At 35.3% G+C, this 21666-nt stretch overlaps 2 protein-coding genes across 4 annotated transcripts; one reads left to right on the top strand and one right to left on the bottom strand.

The window, feature by feature from the left end:
* Positions 1-4: 4 nt before the first annotated feature.
* On the top strand, positions 5-10766 carry Klp3A (kinesin-like protein 3A). 2 transcript variants are annotated; one of them, XM_069039080.1, is made up of 13 exons: positions 5-338; positions 395-1062; positions 3080-3501; positions 3593-4683; positions 4734-4956; positions 5008-5156; positions 5209-5350; positions 5430-5575; positions 5632-5757; positions 5812-5938; positions 5995-6161; positions 6213-6259; positions 10629-10766. In XM_069039080.1, the coding sequence occupies exons 2-13, from the start codon at positions 395-397 to the stop codon at positions 10669-10671; spliced, it is 3351 nt and encodes a 1116-aa protein (XP_068895181.1). In that variant the 5' UTR covers positions 5-338; the 3' UTR covers positions 10672-10766. The 2 variants fall into 2 exon arrangements, with proteins under 2 accessions (XP_068895181.1, XP_068895180.1); XM_069039079.1 differs by having other exon boundaries at positions 5629-5757.
* Positions 10767-12002: 1236 nt separating this feature from the next.
* Positions 12003-16925, bottom strand: Cse1 (chromosome segregation 1). Of its 2 annotated transcripts, XM_069038268.1 has the most exons (20): positions 16780-16925; positions 16568-16736; positions 16367-16512; positions 16119-16311; positions 15807-15952; positions 15555-15755; positions 14771-14938; positions 14588-14717; positions 14364-14527; positions 14123-14312; positions 13871-14072; positions 13709-13812; positions 13503-13659; positions 13356-13447; positions 13093-13298; positions 12942-13039; positions 12710-12877; positions 12495-12657; positions 12288-12432; positions 12003-12236 (listed from the first exon to the last, which is right to left on the bottom strand). In XM_069038268.1, exons 2-20 carry the CDS (start codon positions 16650-16652, stop codon positions 12082-12084), a joined length of 2913 nt encoding a protein of 970 aa, XP_068894369.1. In that variant the 5' UTR covers positions 16653-16736; positions 16780-16925; the 3' UTR covers positions 12003-12081. The 2 variants fall into 2 exon arrangements, with proteins under 2 accessions (XP_068894369.1, XP_068894370.1); XM_069038269.1 differs by having other exon boundaries at positions 13096-13298; positions 16568-16895.
* Positions 16926-21666: the final 4741 nt, after the last annotated feature.

Raw genomic sequence — 21666 nt, 5'->3', positions numbered from 1 at the left:
ATATTGAGAGCTTAATGGTCAGTAAACATAAATTGGGGCTTTACTTTGTTATGCGTCACCCAAACATTTTCCTAACGTTCCTATTCCTAAATCCTAACCACCCGGTCGATAAGTGGAACGTAGCATTTCGACACTAACCAGTAAAAATATAGGACCGCTTCTCCACAACGATGATTGGTTGTTTTGAAATGTCAACTGAAAATTCGTTTAACGGTTAATTTTCAAAGGTGCAATTGCTGGTTTGTGTTTTTGTGTGGCGATGTACCATGGTGGCGATTAAAAACGTATAGATTAGTTTTTTAAGTGTTTTAATTTGAATTAATAAAGAATTGGATAATGTAAGTTATATTAGATTATCAGAAATTACCAATTTTTAGTTGTTCTTAATATTTAGATGTCCGAAAAGAGTGTGCAGGTAGCATTGAGAATCAGGCCCCTAGTTCCAGATGAAATCTCAAAAGGATGCAAAGACGTTTTTGAAGTGTTCCCTGAAGTTAATCAGGTTAAAATTAAGGACACTGATAAAGCTTTTACCTACAACCATGTTTTTGCATCGGACACAACACAAGATGAGGTTTATGAAAGTTGTGTTAAGCACATGGTGGAGCACCTTTTTAAAGGTTACAATCTAACAATACTGGCATATGGTCAGACAGGTTCTGGAAAAACACATACCATGGGTACAACATACAGTGGTGAAGGTGAAAATGCAGGCGTTATTCCTAGAGCAGTTAATGAAGTATTTAAATGTGTGAGAAATAATTTTTCATATGAGTTTGCAATAACAGTATCATTCATGGAATTATATCAGGAAACATTGTATGATTTACTCTCAGATAAATGTAGAGAACAGTGTGTCCTTGACATCAGGGAAGACTCAAACAAGGGCATATTAATCCCAGGACTTACACAAGTTCCTGTAGATAATGCCCAAAGTGTTTTAGAAACATTAATACGTGGCTCTAAAGGCCGAGCTACTGGAGCTACCAATATGAATGCTCACAGTTCTAGAAGTCATGCAATTTTTACAATGAATTTAAGTATTCAAAGTAAAGTTGATGGGTGAGTATGTTCAAGATAATCAAGACAGTTAGTGATCAAAATTTTAATTGCAATTAATTACATTTTTTGCATATAATGAAAGTGGCACTTTTTTACACGAAAATCGTAGTGAAAGTAGCACTTTTTTACACCAAAAATCGTAGTGAAAGTGTATAAACTTGGTACAGGTTGCAAAGACACACTTGTTTACTTTAAAACTGTACTTATATGGAAAATATTCAACCCAAACTATGATTTTCTGGTCCCTTTGTGCCTTTATTTGGTTCAGAAATATGAAAAAAATGCTGTTGCAAATGACAAGTGTCTTTGCAACCTGTACCGAGTTTAGTACTTTTTTTGCATCATTTAATTCCATTTCCTTGGAGATGATTGTCAAAGCATACCTTTTTATTTATTATTGTTTATAAATCCCTTTGGACCAAATTTCTCAACTTACATCGATATACAAAAAAATACAGTAGGGGCTACGCCCTCGTTAATCAATTTGAAAATTCCTGAAAAAAATATGACTTTCATAACTAGTTGTACAAATAACTATATACAGGGTCATTATAAGTGATTGTCCCATCGCAGTTGGCGTTGAAAACCCACACAAATTTGGGATGTGCCTCTAGCAACGTTAGACAAACTACATAGTAGACATTTAGACAAATTTACATTACCGCCAGCAGCGCTACCTATCGGCGATGATAGTCTCACTCATGTTATAAAGCTTGCGGCACATTCAACTACGTCACCAACGCCTACTGCGATGAGACAATCATTTATAATGACCCCGTATTAATTATATTATTAAATTTTAAAAAATGTCAAGTTTGAATGTCTTGCGATAAAAGAAATTCAAAAAATGTATTCAAATAAAGAAAAAATACACATATGTAATACCTTGGCAATCAGAGCATAAGAAATGTGCGTGGCGTTTTTTCAGTCACTTATCCCAATAGACTAAGACCCGGTTTATTCACCTTGAAGTATGTAACTTTATTTGAAGGGTAATTACCATGGGATCTACCAATAGCAGATCTAAATCATAGCAACTATTGGTCAGATAAATTTACTTGAAGGTGAATAAACCGGGCCTAATTCCATCAATCGGAACAATTTTTAACATTATTTCAAAATTTAATCTTGTGTGACATCTCTAGGCGACATTTTGATCATTTTTGACAGGTTTTTGATATACATAATTGGTTGCATAGCAAATACGCGCAATGCGTTGATCTGTTTTTTTAAACAGTATGGGGCGTATTTTGTAATTGTTAGTGGCGTTAAAATTTTAGCGTCTTAAAATTTTAAGCCCTGATTGGTCATTGCTATGACAACTTAATTTAACTGCCTTTAAAATTTAACGGAGCAGTTACTGAATACGCCCCTATAGGGACTAAGTATGGCCTACGCTCAGTGTTAAAAAAATGCCCCCGTATGTGTACAGTTGGTTGAAAAAAAAAGGGGAAATGAAAATGTTCCTAATGTAAATTTGGTTTTGTCCATTTGTCAATTAATTGTCTTCTTGACATATAATACCTATCAAATAATTTTTAGAAATGTCATTGAATTTTGACCATATTCTAATCTATCTCGTAAAGAAGGTTTCACACTATGGAAAAATTGTAAAAATGTGCCAATTTTATTCTGACAATTCACGTTTTTTTGCAACCAACTGTAATCATGTTTTAGTGTAATTTTTTTCACAACTTGACACAAGTAGATTTAATTTTTTTTTGTTCGACACTCAGAATTTGAGAATTTTCTCCTATGTGAACGGATTTTGATAAATGTGACAACTTGTCAAAACGAAACGTCAAGTTAATTTTAAAGATTTTAAGCGATTTGGAGCCTTTAAGGGGCGCGTCGAACAAAAAAAACTTTGTATTTAACTCGTTCTTGTGTGAATTGGGCTTTTTTTGGTATGAGTGGGCCAGATTAAAGGCCCACTCGTTAAATAAATAACTCATTATTATGTATTTTCTATTTTGAGATATGACAGAATTCTATTAAGAATGATTAATTATTTTAGTAACGAGAAAACGGCTAAATTTCATCTAGTTGACTTAGCGGGGTCAGAAAGACCTAAAAAGACCGGAGCTGTTGGAACTACCTTTAAAGAAGGTGTCAACATAAACAAAGGATTATTGGTACTCGGAAATGTTATATCGGCATTGGGTGACGATAAACAACAGCACGGCTACATTCCGTACAGAGATAGTAATTTAACGCGTTTGCTGAAAGATTCTTTAGGTGGAAACAGTATAACTCTGATGATTGCATGTGTTAGTCCAGCAGATTATAACGTAGAAGAAACCGTTTCAACTTTGAGATACGCAGATCGGGCTCGTAAAATTCAAAATAAACCTGTTATCAATCAAGATCCTAAAGCAGCCGAAATCAACACGTTAAAGAAGATTATACAAGAACTAAAATTGCAAATTGTCGGACAAGGTCAGTTATGTTTTACTGTTACTGTTTTTATTTACAATTTTATTGGTAATATGATAATTCTTTATTGTCCTTTTATTGCAATGTTTGTTAGGTGGTCCAGTGGTTTGTTCAAACGAAATAGCTAATATAAGAGAAGAAAACTTGTATTTGCAAGCAAAAATTCGCGATTTGACTCGTCAGTTGTCGTCTACTTTGCACGACAACACTGGTCTTTTAGAAAAATTAATGATTTTACAAAATGCTAACGAAACGCTGCACAAAAAAATTCAAGAATTAAAGAACGAATATGACATCACTATTGACAATATCAACTTGAGTTTTACTCGAAACGATCACGAGGCGATTAAAAAGAATCTAGTTAAATTACAAGAGATTCAAGAGCAGTTTAACGTTTTAGACACTGAACAAAAGAAGACGGAAAATGAGATTCTCAATCATGAGCAAATCATTGATTTGCACAACAGTCAAAACGGTTTGACCAAAGACGACGAGACCGATATTATGAGCAAAGATCAAGAGAATTACACCAACAAGCAAGTGGCTCTTAACAATGAATTACAAGAGATAACGAAAAAATTAGCAGTGAAGGAACACCTAGCCAGACAAATCACTACCAACACACAATATTTAGTTGATTATAAAGCTTTAGCGGAAAATGAAGACAAAATCTTATCGTTACAAAAAGAAAAAGATGAATTAATGCAGCAACTGAAAAGTGCTACTCAATGTCCAGCAACCGGAAAAATTTCTGAGCAAAGGAAAAGACGAGTTCAGGAATTAGAAAGTCAGATTCAAGAGTTGAATAAAAAAGTGCAAGAACAGGCCCGTCTGATCAAACTAAAAGAAAAGGATGTGACAAAAATCAATCAATTGAACAGTGAAATTTTACAAATGAAACAAACACGCGTTAAATTAATTAGGAAGATGAGAGAAGAGTCTGAAAAATTTAGAACTTGGAAAATACAAAGAGAGCGTGAACTAGCTAAACTGAAACAGCAAGATAGAAAGAAACAAAGCCAGATTGTTAAAATGGAGGCGATGCACAGTAAGCAACAGAATGTGTTGAAAAGAAAAGTCGAAGAGGCAGTTGCTCTCAACAAAAGACTGAAAGAAGCGCTTACCTTAAGAAAGGCCACACAGGACGCCAAAAATATCGGAAAAAATGAAAAGTTGGGACATTGGGTGCGTAGGGATTATTTTCGTTCTACATTAATTATCTACTTTTTCAACAGATCAAGCAAGAATTTGACGTTCGGATGCATTTTGTAGAAGCTGAAGCCACACTAGCTGGACTACTAGAGGATAGAGCTACTTTGCAGGAAGAAGTGGATAAGTTAAAGAAAAATTCTCAAAACTCGGACCGTCAGTCAGAAATAGAAAGTATCGAGGAGGATATTGAACTTCGTTCTGTTCAGATTCAAGATTTACAACAAAAAATTTTAGATTCAGACGAAGGTGATAAGATTTTTTTTGTGTTAATTAAGTGTAATGATTGAATTGTTGCAGAAAATAAGACATCTAAACTCGACAATATACAAACTATGGCCGATGCAAAATTTGCGTTGAAAATTTTGTTAGAACAAACTACCGAAATTAAAAAAAACGAAGTGACGGCAAAATCAAAACTAATAGATGCTCATGCGGATTTGAACGAAGTGAGTTGTATTGTACATTTGGTCAGTTAAATCTGTAATGAGTTTTTTTAAGTGCAAACATAAAATTGGGAATTTAGAAAAGGTTGTGCGAATTATGGAATACAAGCAAGCAGATGAAATTTCCCATTTACAAAAGGATTATGAGGAAAAAATTGCAGTTTTGCTGCGACAATTGCGAGGAATAGAATTACAAGGTAACTAACTAGCCACTGGAAAGAATGATTATTTCTACATATACCCGTATATGTATACATTTGTTTGTTTGTAATTTAGATGCTGACGAAGAATTGAGACAACGTTGCTCAATTCAAAGCGAAAAAATAGAGGCGCTAGATGGATTAAATCAAGAATTGTTAGCTAAACTTTATGAATCGCAACAACAGACGGCCGATCTTAAAGAGAAACTCGATCTCATTACTGTAAGTGAAAAAAATAATTTTTCGATTTTGACTAAAAGTCAAATGTGTTATAGCAGATGGCTCAAGAGTCTGAAGGTAAAGTTGAGCAAATATCTGACGTAAGGACACCAGTAATGGACGTAAAATCGAAAAGGGTTAAAATTAAAAAAGACATTGATTCAACATTCGTTATCGAAAATCAGGTACTTACAAGTGTTTCTCTCTCCTTTTTTTTTTTAAATTTGAGTTAATTATAGGAAAATGTAGATGTCAGCTTTGAAGGTGACATCGATGATATCGAAAAAGATCCCGACTGGAAACGTACCCCTCTCGGAAAATGGATATTAGAAAGAAAAAGAAGGATGACGCAAAGAAATACGTCAGGTTTGTTAAGAATTGCTGTTTTGTGGATTTTTTTTATTAACTTTTTAATATCTTAGTAAATGAGAATACAAACAAAACGACCTTTAAACGAACTTCAGATGGTGGTTGTATGTGTGTTAAAAGTAATTGCTCAAAGAGATGCGGTTGTAGAAAGTTAAAACGAAAGTGTACGCCAGGTTGTAAATGTTCCAGCACACTTTGTTTGAATCGAACTGACGGACAAGTAAGTGTTTAATGTAGGAGTGTGTAAATCAAGCTAAGTACATTTTTACAGGATTCTGACGCAAGTGATTCAGTTATGTCCGAAGATAAAAAGCCAAGGTAAATTGAAAACTTTTAATTAGAAAATGGTACTAAGAAAGTTAGTCTAATTAAAGTGACATATAACATATAGTAAAAAAAGAGTAATAATTGTTTGAGATTAAAAACTTGTCCTAGTGACTGCTAAAGATTGTTTTTATTAGAATTTTCTTTTTAATTTTATCCAGGATACTCAAGGTATCTTGTAATAACCCAATTCTCTATATAGTCTGAAATTATTTTAAAATACAAATAATCTACAGGACTTGTTTTAATTGAAAGTTGGTGTTACTGTATGGAATTTACATTTGTTCCCCTTGTATGTTAGTGGCATCACTTGAAGTAGTTTAGGTTGTTATTCCCTATTAGCAAAGAATAAGTACAAAGATTTGACACTGGCCGTGCATGCCTACCAAGCTCTTGAAAGGACTAACGAAAAAATGTAAAACCAAATTACAAGTACCTCTGCCAATTTATACCTCCATGTTTACGCACATGCGCACATGCCACAAAGGCAGCTTAACAATGTAGTATCTAATATTGAGTGACAATTAAATTAAATCTTCCAGGGGCCCGTTGCACAATATTTAAGAATTTACAAGTTACAAAATACATACAAGTTATTAGTACCAATAGATTGTGTTGCACAATTATTTTAGTTACAGTTGTAAATTCTGATTTTTACTTATCACATTCTAATCACAGATTTAATGAGGCGCCTGTCACGCTAAATTTTTGTAATTTAATTTGTTAATTCCATAAATCACAAACCAAAATTATAAATAAGGGTAATCGCGATGACCAACGCAAGTTGTTATTATGCATTAAAAAAATAAAAATAAAATAAAATGCTGTATCATGTTCTCGGGACCCCATGCATATGAGAAATGGTGTGATATTGGCTACCATTCCAAACCAGTAAAGAGCTGTATGTAGGTACAATCGCGGCCATCCAAAAGTGAACGATAGCTTGCGAAAATTTCCGTATTTTTCATTAGATTAAATCAGGCTGTATTCATTGGCGTTCGTGCAGCAGACGTTACTATTTTAATAATAAAAAGTTCTAATAAATAATTTTTAATAAAAATGAGGCTGAGAAGTAATTAATACATTATTAAAATGAAAGTAAACGTTAGTAAAGAAACCTTTCCAACACCTGTTCGTATTGGCCTCTCAAGCCTGTTTTCTTGCCAACGCCTCTTTATATTGAAGATGCAAGTCTTACTGCAATGTAATTCTCTCGCCACAGCCGCCAACGACCAATTTGCTTCTAGCTTTGCAATAGCCCTAGCTGTCTGAATCGGAGTGAGATGTGGCATTTTAAAAAAATAGTTTCAATAATTTTTTTAACGCTAGTGTCAAACTTTGACATTTTAGGACGCCTATGATTTAAAGTAAAAATCAAACTATTAAAAAAAACCGTTCACTTTTGGATGGCCGCGATAGTACATAATTATTGTTTAGCGGTAATAGCTAATAGCCCCACTTCTTCAACGATTATGTTGACTCCTGTAACCTATTTGTTCTAACAATTTCATTTTTTCTGCGGGCATTCTAAACCGCTCCAAAAACTCTATTCTTGATTCAAATGAAAAATTAATTCGAGGGCGAAAAATTTTACCCATATGCTACCTTATTCGATTTGGAAATGCTTCGTCTTCACTGCTTGATTCATAGAATAAGAATAAGAAAATTATTTCAACTTGTAAATTCCGATATCAATATTTATTAGCTTCGTTTTGCTTGTGAAAATTTGACGTTAAAAACTACAAAACTAATATAATTGATTTGTGTCTGCCATTGTGCAACAGCTACTAGTAAATTCAGTGTAAAATACACTAATATTTTTCATTTTACAACTTGTAACTTGAAATTACTAGAGATGAGATTGTGCAACATAATTTTACTAGTTACAAGACTAATATTATTACTAATAAAATGATTGTGTAACGCGGCCCAGGGCCCAGGGACAATACCCCCAGACCCTTTGCAGGCCAACAAAAAAAGGGAAGATAGAAATAGATATTTATACATAGGCAAAAATTGTTTCCTTTTTCAACAATATTGAAATTTCTGCCGTTTTAGTCTATTTTTAGAGTATTTTCGATAAATTTACACAATTTGACTTCTAATAAAACGCGCCCACTTTTGACAGATTTTAAGGGGTGTACAAATTGTTGTTTGGCAACTTTTCATCAATTGTTTCAAAAGGTAACTGCTCAGATACATTCAATTTAGATTACATTTTTAACAACAAAATCTAATCTTTTCGTTGAATCAGATGAGTGATTTAGTTACTTGTTTGTGTAGACATCTATTTTTTAATGTCGAACAATCTAATAACAATTGCACTTCTTAATTTTCAATAAAGGAAACATGTGTTAAAATTACATTTTTTAACTTGAGGTAATTTTATTATTACCTACCAATTGAACCTTCACCGTCTAAAATCCCTGTATTTTAAATTTCATAATCATCCGTTGGCGAATAACCGAGACATTAGGCTCGAAAGTCTTAGCTGAGACACTTCTACACTCAAGAGCATAACTATAGCACCACCCCCGATTTTCCAGATTTTTTCCCTAAACCTTTAGTTAAGATAATATGGCTCTAGAGACTCATAAAAGAATCAAAAAGAATAATAATCAGCAAGTGTAGTGCCAGTTGTAAACAATTTGTGTGATTTATTGCAGAAAAACTGAAAATTCAAATGTGCATAACTATAGCACCACGCAATTTCAAATAACATGTCAATTTTTTTTTTACAAAACGTTCCTTTAAGTCAGTAATGGTGGGTTGCCCCCTCCCCCATTTTTCCTAATTAGCTCAAAGATTCTGGAGTTCACGCTGTCTACCAAATTGTTATGTGTTTCAGGCTCTAAATTGGTCCAACCATTTAGAGCAATTTTGAGTTCATTTATGGTTTCGTAGTGTTTGTTATCCTGATACAGTCGACGAACCAAGGTGCCCCAAAGGTTTTTAATTGGGTTCATGTCCGGGGAACAGGAGGACTACTCTAATAAATCGATATTTTGAACTTCGAACGACCTGATCGACTTTCTGCTGACGTGTTTCTGGCCGTTATCTTGTTGGAATAGCAATTGTTGATTGTTGTTGTTGTTTAAAAAAGGTATCAAATCTTCTTCAAGAACGTCAGGATATTCCCTGCTATTCATTTGTGTTGACAGGTAAGCTAGCGTTAGAACCTCTGTTTTGGTGAACGCTCCCCACAGCTTTAGAGTGCCACTACCAAAGTTTCGTTTGGAAAAGTATTGCGGTTCTTTTCTCAAATCTCTCCAATAGCAATTAAATCCGTCTGGCCCATCTAATTTAAACATTTTTTCATCAGGAAAAATTATCTGAAAAGAATATGCTTCAAAAAAACTTAAATTTTTTGAAAATTCTTAGGTTGAATTCTCCTAGTGGCAGTTCATGTTCTGATGGACAAATTCCAACCTAGCGGTTTTGTGTCTAAAAAGGAGTCTTGGAGATTATTTCAATTTTTGACGTACGATATGTTCATTTTTACTCAAAATCCTTCTTATTGTCCATCGTGAAACATTCGCTCCACATTCTTGGGCAACTTTTCAAACTGTTGCTTGCTGTGACAATTATTCTTCTCACAGTCCTAGGCGAAACCGCTTTTCCTTGGGCTGCCCTTTTTGTTTGTGCCATATTCAGCAGAGTTGTTTAAATAATTTGACACAACTTTGCGGAATCGTTTACCCTTTTCCAACTCAGAAAAATAACAACCACGAGGCATTTTGAGCTTGACTCTAACGAATTAATGACTATTGTTGATAACAATTTATCGATTGTTTATGTTAGATAGTCGTGGCATGGCCCGGGCCACAGTCATCTTTCATTTTATTTACTTTTGTTATTTAAAATTGCGTGGTGCTATAGTTATGCACATTTGAATTTTCAGTTTTTCTGCAATAAATCACACAATTTGTTCACAACTGGCACTACACTTGCTGATTATTATTCTTTTTGATTGTTTTATGATTCCCTAAAGCCATATTATCTTAACTAAAGGTTTAGGGAAAAAATCTGGAAAATCGGGGGTGGTGCTATAGTTATGCTCTTGAGTTTATTAGTCGTTCTCCCTTGAAGTCGATTTCAAACTGATTAAAATAAATAAATGAAGGTTGGGATTTTATCCGTTGGCGATTGTCTGTGCCCTTATTGCGGACATTTCGGCGACAACTATCCAACAGTTTGCTTGAATTTCACAAATTCTTAAATTTTTCATGACGTTTTATGTCCACTTTTATTTAAATCATTTAATACTTGTAAGTAGGTAAATATTTTAATACCTATTACCAGTCACTACAATATAACGATTTAGTATAACATTATTAGTTCTCTGAAAGTGTACTTTTTTCAGGTTAATAAATCAACGACTATTCACAAGTGAAGAATCTTGGTGAAAATTTTTAATTTATTTATACAATTAACTTATGGACACAGATGTCATACTTATTTTTCCATGTAACATATAATGAATAAAAATAATTTAAAGACATGTTTGGTTTGTTCTTATTACCCTGTAATTGAAGGCTTTAGGACAGTGAGTAAGGGTGAGGGGGTAAGTAGGGTCCACTGGGACCAAGTTCAAAAAACATTTTTTTCTTCAAACGTCCGTAAATTATGACATTATCCTGCTGTATTGATAATGCTAAAGTGTCACTTCATTGTCATGATATCTGACGAGCGGCAGATAAAGTTATTATCTCCGCTGAGAGCGGCAGATAATAGCTATTTATGTAATAAGTACATAATATAGGTCTTTGTGGACGAGCCCTATAGTTTATGGCAGAGCGAGCTTGCGAGCGAGGCTAATAAATAGGGCAAGTTCACAAAGCCTAATTATGTACGAATTACATACAAAGCTTTATGTTCGATTGTGAAGTTAAGTTTCTTTTAGATACAAAATTAATAGATTCTAAAAATTACGATAATTTCGAAGTGTTTTGTTTTTGTTTCTGTGGTTACGAAATTATTTATTACTATTTATTTGAAAGCGAACAGTGTTTGTGTTTGAAATACGAACTGAAATCATCGTCCTTATTTCTAGTTGTAATAATGAGCAAAGTAAGTGAAATTCCGGCAAAAGCTAAAGAATCTTGACTGGAAAGTTTTCTATTAATTCTATTCATTCCTGATTTAAATAAAATCAGGAAAATTTTGAAGTTTATTTTGAAGTAATACCCAAAATTGACAAGCGGCCGTTTTACTATCTTTATGGACTAGTCCATAAGCAGATAGTTTGTGGACACTAAACGATATCATAAATCATGAATTATAATACAATCGAACATAAAGTTATTATCTCCGCTGAGAGCGGCAGATAAAGTTATTATCTCCGCTGAGGGCGTTCGTGAAGTTGTTATCTCCGCTGATGAGCGGCAGTAAAGTAAACTAGCTAAATCATTTGAAATTCCTACCTGGTTTCTTAACATGTCTTAAATAATTTATTATGAAGGTTTGAAGAAAAAATAGTATATGTTATTCGGAGCAAAAATGGTTTTATGTGCTTTGGCTGGTTTGTCTGCCTCACTGCGTTCGGCAGCCAATCTACCAGCCGCAGCACATAAAACTTCATTTTTGCTCCTCATAGCATAATATACTATTTTGGGCATAAAATTTCAGCGGTGTTCGTATATGATGAATTGATGACAACGGTACGGTCTTGTAGAACCCTTATTAAATAACACGTGAAAAATTAAATTTTCTTTTTGCGGGGATACGTAAAAGCAACTGTTAAAAGAAACTTTATTACTTACTTTGAACGTATCATGACAGTAATTAAATTAAACAAGAGAATATAAAACAAATCACTACACTAACTGTAATCCAAATTTTGTTAGATACTGTTGAACTATAGTCTGAGCTTGCTGATTTATGTTACTTATTAAGGCGGGTAGTTTTCCAGGCTGACTGCTACTAAGGGTGGCTAAATTTTGAACCAGAAACTGTCTAGGCTCTCCAACACCTGTGATAAAGTACTTATCTGTAAACCTGTTGTAAATGATATTATGCTGACCTTGTAAAGGATCCGACTTGGTAGTGTTAGCAAAATTCAATTTTGCGCTTGTTGTCTGAAACGTAGGTGTATCATCAATTTCGATAAAATGATCATCTGGTAAAGTACTTTCATCTAATGGCATTTCGAAGAACATTATTAGAGCCTATGAAAGATCAAGTTTTTAATGCACTTTGATGGTGGATAACATCAATGATTTGAACTTACTTGTAAAAGTTGAGACCAATATTTTTGGTAAGTTCCTTTGTATAGCTCTGGACATTCACATAACAATTTTGTTATTCCACACGCTACAATTTTTCTTTCAACGTTTCCTGAAACTTTTTGTAGTTCTGAAATAAGTAGTTTTTCCAATACCATGCCGAACATTCTGAAAATATACCCGTCCAACAATGTTCCTCATTTTCGAAATTGTAACTTACTGAGGTTGTATTCCATCAATAACAGAAACCAGCTCCTCTGCGGAATATTTCACCGCATACAAACAGAAAAATACGATAATATTGACGACATATTTTGTAGTTTTACTAGACGACAACCGTTGAAAAAGTAAAAAAAATATCTGCTTGTGATAGGGTGCTAAAGCTTCACTGCAAAAGAAATATTCCGTGACCATTCGGTTTTCTTCATTTTAAAATAATTCCATTGACTTACATCGGAAAATGTTGAATCATATTTTTCATCAGGTGAAAACCTTCATGGTCGTTCGATTTTGAAGCGATCAGTTTTTGAAAAACACCCAGAAAACCTCCCTGTAACAAGTCACAGTAATTACCCAGGCATTTGTAATGCCAATAGCGCTTACTACTTTATCTTGGGCAACTATCTGAGGGGCGGCGTGCACCGTAAATGCACTGAGCAAACGAACCAAAGGGCTGATGTTTGCTGGACGTTCCCACAGTACGGGTGCCAAAAGACAAGGTAAAAGTACAATATATGCATCTGAGATATTCCCTATTGGCGTGTATTCCATTAAAAGTGATAAGATTTGAAAGACATACGGTATGAATTCTTAAAAAAAAACTAACATATACACGACTGTGTTCAAACAAAATGTTTTTATTTCACCTTGAACATCTTGCTGTAAGATTCCTTGAAAAATTGGAAACAAAATTTCCTCAAAAGATGTTACCGCAGAAGCTTCGTTTTTGCAAACGATCCTGAAAGAAGATCTCGTAAAAAAAACTGTGCCGTCTTTTTCAAAGGAAAACGTACTTTATAGCCAGCGAAATTGTTTCAAAGAGATAATGATTGAAATGTGGCTTTGACGGATTCTTGGCGACAGCCTGTAACTTCTGCGTGAGCTTTGGCAGAGTTGTTTGTAAGTAACGAATTACACGTTCTTGCAACGTCGAAAAACTCCTCATTATCGCTAAAACACATTAAAACTAAGTATCTTCACATTGTGTTATTCTTCATACCTTTCATGACGTATTCATTTTCTTCTGAAACTGGTTTTTCCAAAATCGCAAATAGATTAAACAACAGTTGATTGGATAGCGGTTCTAAAACGGCTCCAGTTAATCTACAAAAACGATTTTAACTTAAACTGAACGAGACGATGCGTTGATTGATTGATTTACATGTTTTGATTGTTGCTGGGGTTTTTCATGATTAAAATCTTTTCAATTGTACAAGCTGCGTATGTGTGTATCACAGCACTTTCGCTTGTCAAGTGCTGTACAAGAAGAGGTATCGTTCCAATAACCAATTCGTTTGGTAAAACAGAGCGAAACGTCAGTATATATTTAATGGCATCTGCTTTAAGTACAGGTAGTTCATCAACTGCAAAATGTTTTAATTAAAAAAAAAAAAACCACAATGATTCAATGTACCATTTGATCTTTTCAGTTCTGGAAATATGTGGTCTTGACAAAACTGTGGAATTGACACTAACTGACTTGTTTGCGTGACGCCGTGCTTCTGTGTGGCTCCTCTGCTGATCAAAGATGTTACTAAATATACAGCCGCGTCTTTACTGCGCCAATTTTGTACAGGATTTTCACTGTACTTTGATAACATTACCTGCAACAGAATTATGTGGAAAACTGTGAATACAATTTATGATAAAGCTACTTGTAAATATTGACCAAAAATCTCAAATATTCGTTTTTCAAAATTTTGACTCAGCGTGTTCACCAAATCACATGCAGCTCTTCGCCGAGTGTCAACATCAGATCCTTCAATATCTCTTCGAATGTATTCCTCTGGATTATCCTCAAATAATTCTTCATCAGATACTGTATTTTCACAGAAAAAAAAATCATTACCAAAAAATTTTCGTAAAAAAATCACCTTACCTCTAAATTCCATATTTGGAATAATAACCTTTTCACATATGCTGCTCAAGACTGCATTATCTTCAAACAAATTTCGATAATGAGCACGTTCTGCGACGGAAGATAGGAATTGTAGCGCGTTGGACACTAACTAATCATCAAATTAACATCATAGTTGAGATTAAAAAATCGTAATGGTCTCACCAAGTCGTATTTGGGTTCCAGACCAGTTTCAACAAGGAGACTACAAACATCGGTAGCAAACTGTGGTAAATACGGTTGGAATTCTTCATCATATTTCTGAGCGTAAAGTGCGATGTTGTCACAAACTTGCGACTTTAATTGTTCCATCACACCAGCTTCCTCTTGGCTCTGTAAATTTGTATCAAATAAAATTTAATTATTAGTTGATAATAATAGACAATGGTTTACTTCATTTATAAATTTCTAGTGTGTTTAAGAAATAGTGTAAGATTATGAAAGAAACTTTTTCTATAATTGATTCAAAAAATTGAAATTCACGCATAGTTATCTGTGCCTGAAGTGGGTCATTTTCTGACGTGTATTTTTTTTTTGCATTGTTAGTAAGATCGAAACCATAGAAACCATACAAAACAGTGTGTGAAATGCAATTTCACGCATACGACTATTTCTGTTTTTCATTTCACGCACTGTTTTTTATTAGTTACCTAGCAACATGGTCACTGCATTGAAACTTCAGAGTTCCTTCAAAAATTTGAATTTTTAATTTCAATTTTTTGAATCAATTATAGAAAAAATATTGTTTATATTTCGTGCGCGAAGATGTTTTTGTGCATTCAAAGGCTTATACTGCTTATACCTTCGTCTCGGCGTAAAAGACCTTTTCATGCACAAAAAAAACTCTCTTCGCGCACTTAATATAAAAATAACTATTATATATAGAGGTGCAAGAAATATTTCAACCAAGTCACTTAGGCAAAGACATTTCCATATTTATCTTACTCACTGAAGTTTGTAACACCTTCACATCACTGGTTAGTAGTGTGTGAAAATTGGACATCCAAGACTCCATGTTGTCTTCAAAGAATTCTGGAAGATCTTGGTAGTTCAACGAATAAAATACTTTGCAAATTAAGACGAGGGAGTGGTAAATGACCTTTAATGCGTTCACATCATTTGCATGACTTTGTGCTAAATTCATTGTGGCCTATAATGTCACTATTTTAGAGGAAAATATGTTACAAATCCTCCACTTTACCGTCAATAGATCTGTGAGAGGTTTGGCCAGTTTTTCCAGTACATATTTAATTTCAAGCCACAACTCATTAGACTTGAACTCATAACGATATTTCTTAAATAGAGAATGAGCTGTTTGCAATACACCATTAATAACGTGAAAATCTCCTAAAATAGAAACATGATTGTCACCTGAACCACAAAACCAAATTCTAATGCATTTTGACAAAAAAAAATTCTGACAGTTCCTATAATTATATTGTTTAAAAAGATAAAAGCAAAGACTGAACAGAAAATTAAAATTACTTTAAGTATTACATGGAGTAAGTTATACCTGTAGCAAATTTCTCCACCATTTGAGTTATAAGCTCAGGCCACTTCAGAGGGAAGTCTGTTTTACCAATAATGCTAATAGCATCACTTAATTGTTTTTGTATTGCTTCTGGTGAGCTTAACATCAAGGATACTATAAGATTTTTAATTGCAATTCGATCACTTGAATGAATTCGATCATTTTGATCCTCTTCCTACAATTGTTAGCTGCAATTAAAATGAATCACACAAAAAGAAAACTAAACTTACAACATTCCAATTTCGTTTAATATAGTTTTTAAAAGCAATAGATCCAGCAATTCGAATTGTCATATCAACTTCAGATTTGTGAATGAGATTGAGAAGCAACAAAGGATAATTTTGATTAACTTCAATTCCTTCCAGAAATTTTTCAGCTGTAACAGATAGATTAATGTTTTTTTTTACCAAGCAGTTGCAACGGATGTGTACCCGGTCGCCGAATATTGGTGTCTGGACTTAAAGTTTGCTGCAAGTATTCGCCAAGAATTCGTAAATTTTCATCGGAAATTTCCATGTTGTATTATTTTCGTACAAAATGTTGACAGTAATATAACGAAATCAATCCCCCAAACAACTAATAAATACTGAAAGACTGAAACTGTTGTCTGTTAGAGTTTGAGCCGTTAAATTATTAAAATAACCTCCTAAAATTCTAACCACACTTTTCGTTTGAAGCTCGACGCATGCCTATAAAGCCTTTCACGATTGTTTTAAACACAGAACACCTAAGAACTAAGATCACGGATTCCTAAGATGTTTTACACACGCCGTAGCAGGCCAAGATGTTTTTTTGTTAGATTGGCGTCAGGTCCTGTCATACGACGTTTAAATTTCATAAAAATCCGTTGGCATATATTAGGCTCGAAAATCTTAGCAGAGACATTCTGTATATAAACCATTCACGATTATTTCAAATTTCGGACTATCTATGAAAATCTGACATTTTAGTTGGCAGGTAATGTTGGCAGTATTGTGATTTGTCTTAATAAATTTATTTTAGGTTATAATTCAACCGAACACTGCTCCCAAGTTGTTATATTTTTTAAATAATTGAACGCATTAGGAACAATAATCGTAAAATTGTAATTGTAGACAGAATATAGCCAAAGGGAGTCCGTTTCGGCTCAGGGACGCGAGGGTCGCGGGTTCGATTCCAACCCAGGGCGAAATTTAAAATAATAAAAAAAAAGGCTATATTCTGTCTCGTGATTCGGAAGTCACGTTAAGCCATTGGTCCCGGTCTGTTGAGTTGGTCACCATGCCCCTCATAGATTTGTAAACCAGTCCTAGACTGTGTAACAAATTTTTAATTAATAAATATTTAGAGCTGTCCGTTGCTATGAAAAATCTTTGGTGTTTAGAAAAAATTTCGATTTTACCACTTGTAATTTCAGCAACGGGAATAGTACCGCAATCTCTTTTTAAAAATTTAAAAATTCTGGATTTAGATAACACATTGGTAGTTGAAATTCAAAAAGGTATATTATTATACTCATGTCACATCGTGAGGAAGTTCCTTAACATTGACACAGAACATAATACACAACAAAGTCAAAATGCGGAGGCGAGACGCCGGTAATTATGTTGATAAGCACTGCACTGTTACTTGATAGTAATATCCGTAATAGTGTATGTACTCCGGCAAAATTGCCGTGCCGCCGGGTGGAGGTGGGATACGAAAAATTGAAATGAAACATACATATTTGTAGGGCAGTTCTGGGTAAATTCTTATTAACTAAATTAATGACGGAATTGACAACAATGCGAATATTTAAAAACGAAACGTCATATGACAGGACCTGACGCCAATCTAACAAAAAAATATCGCGGCCTCCTGCGTGTTTAAAATAATCGTGAACGGCATCTAGTTGATTTCCTATTACAGTTACAGACGGACTAAAAGTAATAAAACGGAAGCAAGAAGCAACGAAGCAACATTCCTTTTCCTACCCGAACTCAACACAATCTAACATTAATACAACAAATTAACAAAACAAAATTGGGAGCACAGAAGCAAATTTAGTTATTTATTATAGAGTCATTAACTCATTATAAATGATTGTCCCATCTCAGTAGGCGTTGCCGCGTTGGATGTTGACGGTGACGTAGTTGAATGTAGAATGTACCGGACACCCACTGACCTCTATAACAGAGGTCAGTGCGGACACCGGAAGCCTCATAACATGAGTGAGAGTGAGACTAGTATCGCCGATAGGTGGCGCTACTGGCGGTAGTGGAAATCTGTCTACTAAAATTGTCTAACGTTGCGAGGCTGGCGGCACATTCAAAACAAAAGCTAAAAGTTACCAAAAACAGTTTAATAATATGCTTCATTATTAAACTGTTTTCGGTATGAGCCTATAAACAAACAAGTGCGACAAAATGGCTTATAAAACGAGTATAATACAATATTTTTTCTATCTTGCCCGTTAAATTTAAAAAAAGTTCAAAACATAATGCTATGAAAATTATATTTATATATATATTAAAATTATATTATATTTGGCAAATATAAGGGTCGGTAAAGCTGGTAAATAGACGAACAATTGTAAGTTTTGAATTTAAAGTGCCGTGAAATGCAGTGATCACGTATAGTGCTTGTAACTTCCTAAGGAATTCTGACTTAAACCCTAAATAAACTCAAAGTAGATAAAATTGTATTTTATCTTCGAGAGCGTTTTTTAGCGTCGAGAAGATAATTAGGTAAATTTTATCGTCGTGTATAATATTCTACCTATTTTCTTCTATAGCATTTGTATTTTTTCATTATCATTACTAATCGTGTCAGGTTTAAGATCTCGTTAGTATGAGCGTTTAGGTTTAGGGTAATAAAATAGTAATTTATTATATGTACAGTCGGTGGACAAATAAAACTGGGACAAAAATAACAATCACATAAGTCAAAATTTATAAATTTGCATCATTTAATTATGGCTTTATCACAAATAGGTTAACTTTGGTATGACATATTATATAGACACTGACAAATATATTGACAATTCAATGGTCTGATTTACATAGATTAAATTTTAAGTGTCCCAGTTTTATTTGTCCACCGACCGTACCTAGATTTATACAAGTTATAAATTCAAACATTTTATTGAAAGAAAAATGAGTTTACAAAAGAAACGAACATTGCTTTCCGCAAAAGAAAAAGTGTGGGTGGTTAACCGCTGCAATGAATTGCAATTTAATAATTATTATAATCTTTTAACAATGTTTTCCATTTTCTGGAGTATAACCTCACTCTTAGCATTTGACATACGTACAGTCTCAGCAAAAACAGTAAATATTTTTTTACATTTTTTAGCGGTTCAGTCACTGACTTTTTAAAAACTTTGACAGTGACAATTCACATCTATTTATACCGATTTTACTTTAACGCATTTTAACACAAGAAAATTACTTTGAGAATCGGCTGCACTATTGTTTAAAATTTTAAATAATAAACAGTATCATTTTGTGATTTATGGCATAGCGTTTTGATCCCTTACATTAAATGTATATTGGGTTGCAGAGTTTGGGCGATCGTTTGATACATCGTCAAACGACATTACATTATTTGATCCTGCTATAGAAGTTTCCGTTCTCTAAACGAGACGAATGAATTAAAGAAAACAAGTATTGGTTAGACAAAAAAGAAAAGAATGTCAATAACAATAATCAAAAGTGCGTTTACACTAGTTAAATTAATATCGATCATGGTACCTACGTTTCGAATGATCTTTTGTTCACAAAAACGTATTCTACTAAACAAGATGTTGTTACCAGTAAGCGAGACGCTAGGCACCGATCAAGGAGCACGCGGTCGCTGTCAAGTTGACTTTACTTTTTCTAATTTTTGTATTAACAACTTTTGTTTTTTTGTTGATTGAATTAAATAAAACCTTCATTTCTTCATTACTGAATTCTCTCAAAGCCGGGCCGGTGACAATTTTGGCTCCCAAACGTGGGGCTCCCGAGTGTTTTTTTCTGGATAGAAAAAAGAACCGACTACCCTGAGATACCGGGCATATCATCATGGTCGAGACTCGCTCTCAACAGGAACAGGACCTGATAGCCTGGGTTTCGACCCTCACCAAGAAGGATGTCGATGCTCTCACGGCCTTCATGGAACAATTCCTCGTCACCACACCGGCGGAGACGCTCCAGCTCCCAGAATTTTCCGGCCTCGACCACGAGGACCCACAAAATTTCCTGGATCGCCACAACCAACCCCGCGTTGTGGCGGGACAAAATCGCAACGCGACTCCGAGGTTCAGCAGCAGAATGGTGGAGCCATAACGCACCATTCGCGCCAACATACGAAGACTTGAAGAGGGCCGTAGTGAACAAGTACGGAGGCCCCGAGATCGTGATCGAACTCCACGCGCAGTACTACGGAACCAGGCAAGCCGTCGGTGAGTCAACCGACAGCTTTCTTTCAAGGAAAAGACGTATCGCAAAACGAATCTTCCCCAACATCACGGAGGAGAAGTTCATAGCCACGTGCCGTTTCCTGGTAATCGATCCAAGTCATCTTCAAGAACCACCGCTACCACGCCACCCCGCTGACGTGGTGCCACACGTGCCGTTCGCCGGTGGGCCAAACCAGGGCCACCATCAGCGACCACAACACCCATCAGATCCAGTCCCAGAACGAGCCCAAGGACCAGCTGATCGCCAAGCTCCAGGTGGAGCTTACCTTGACGAAAAAGATGCTGCCAATGATATGACAGCGGGCGACGCAGCAGAGGAATTCCCTCCTCAAAAGACTGGATACCTGTACCACTCTCAAGAACCCATCGAGGACCGAAACCCAGACCTTCATACTGTTCGAGACGACGAACAAGCTGGCCAAGTTGACATCGAACCCATCGGCGACCGAGAATCTTATCAACGTGCACAACCTCCACTCGAGCATGAACATGGAGAAATGACAACTGCAGCTCCGCCAGCAGAAGATGCACCTGCAGTTTCAGCTGAACGAACTGGTAAGAAACTCGACGATGATCTTCAACTTCCAGCCGCTGAAACGACCGCTGAGAAACACCCGCCACAGCAAGGGAAACTCGCACTTTCGGCCGCTCTCCCATCAGAACCAGGTCCCGTTCCGGGTCAACTCCCGAAAGTCGTTGCTGTGATCTCGACGCGACTTCACCGATCAGACCGTCAACAGCAGCCACGACCACCACAACCACAACACGATCCAACGGTGTCAACCATGACTCTCAACAACACCCGGTGCACAACACGCGCAAGAAAAGCCACCACGAGAACAACCTCCTGATGCAGAACGTCGACCGCCTGAGGCTGGATAATAACCACCAACAACCCCTTCTGAAGGAGGGTAAACCTTCAGTGGCGCCCAAACAAACAAAAAAAAAGTGTAGACAGTGCGGTTGTGAAGATTTCCAGGGCGGAGAGTGCGCGTCCCTCGCCAAAAACAATTACCGCAACCTAGCTCTCTATTTTTATTAATAGAGAGATGGCGACCAACATTAGGTGTCTAGCGTCTTTGCGGGTAGGGGCAAGGCGGTCTTAAGTTA

The sequence above is a fragment of the Tenebrio molitor genome, chromosome 2 (genome assembly GCF_963966145.1).
Source record: "Tenebrio molitor chromosome 2, icTenMoli1.1, whole genome shotgun sequence".
Classification (NCBI taxonomy): Eukaryota; Metazoa; Arthropoda; class Insecta; order Coleoptera; family Tenebrionidae; genus Tenebrio; species Tenebrio molitor.
Note: the sequence above shows the minus strand (reverse complement) of the source record. Positions and strands in the feature narration are given on the sequence as shown.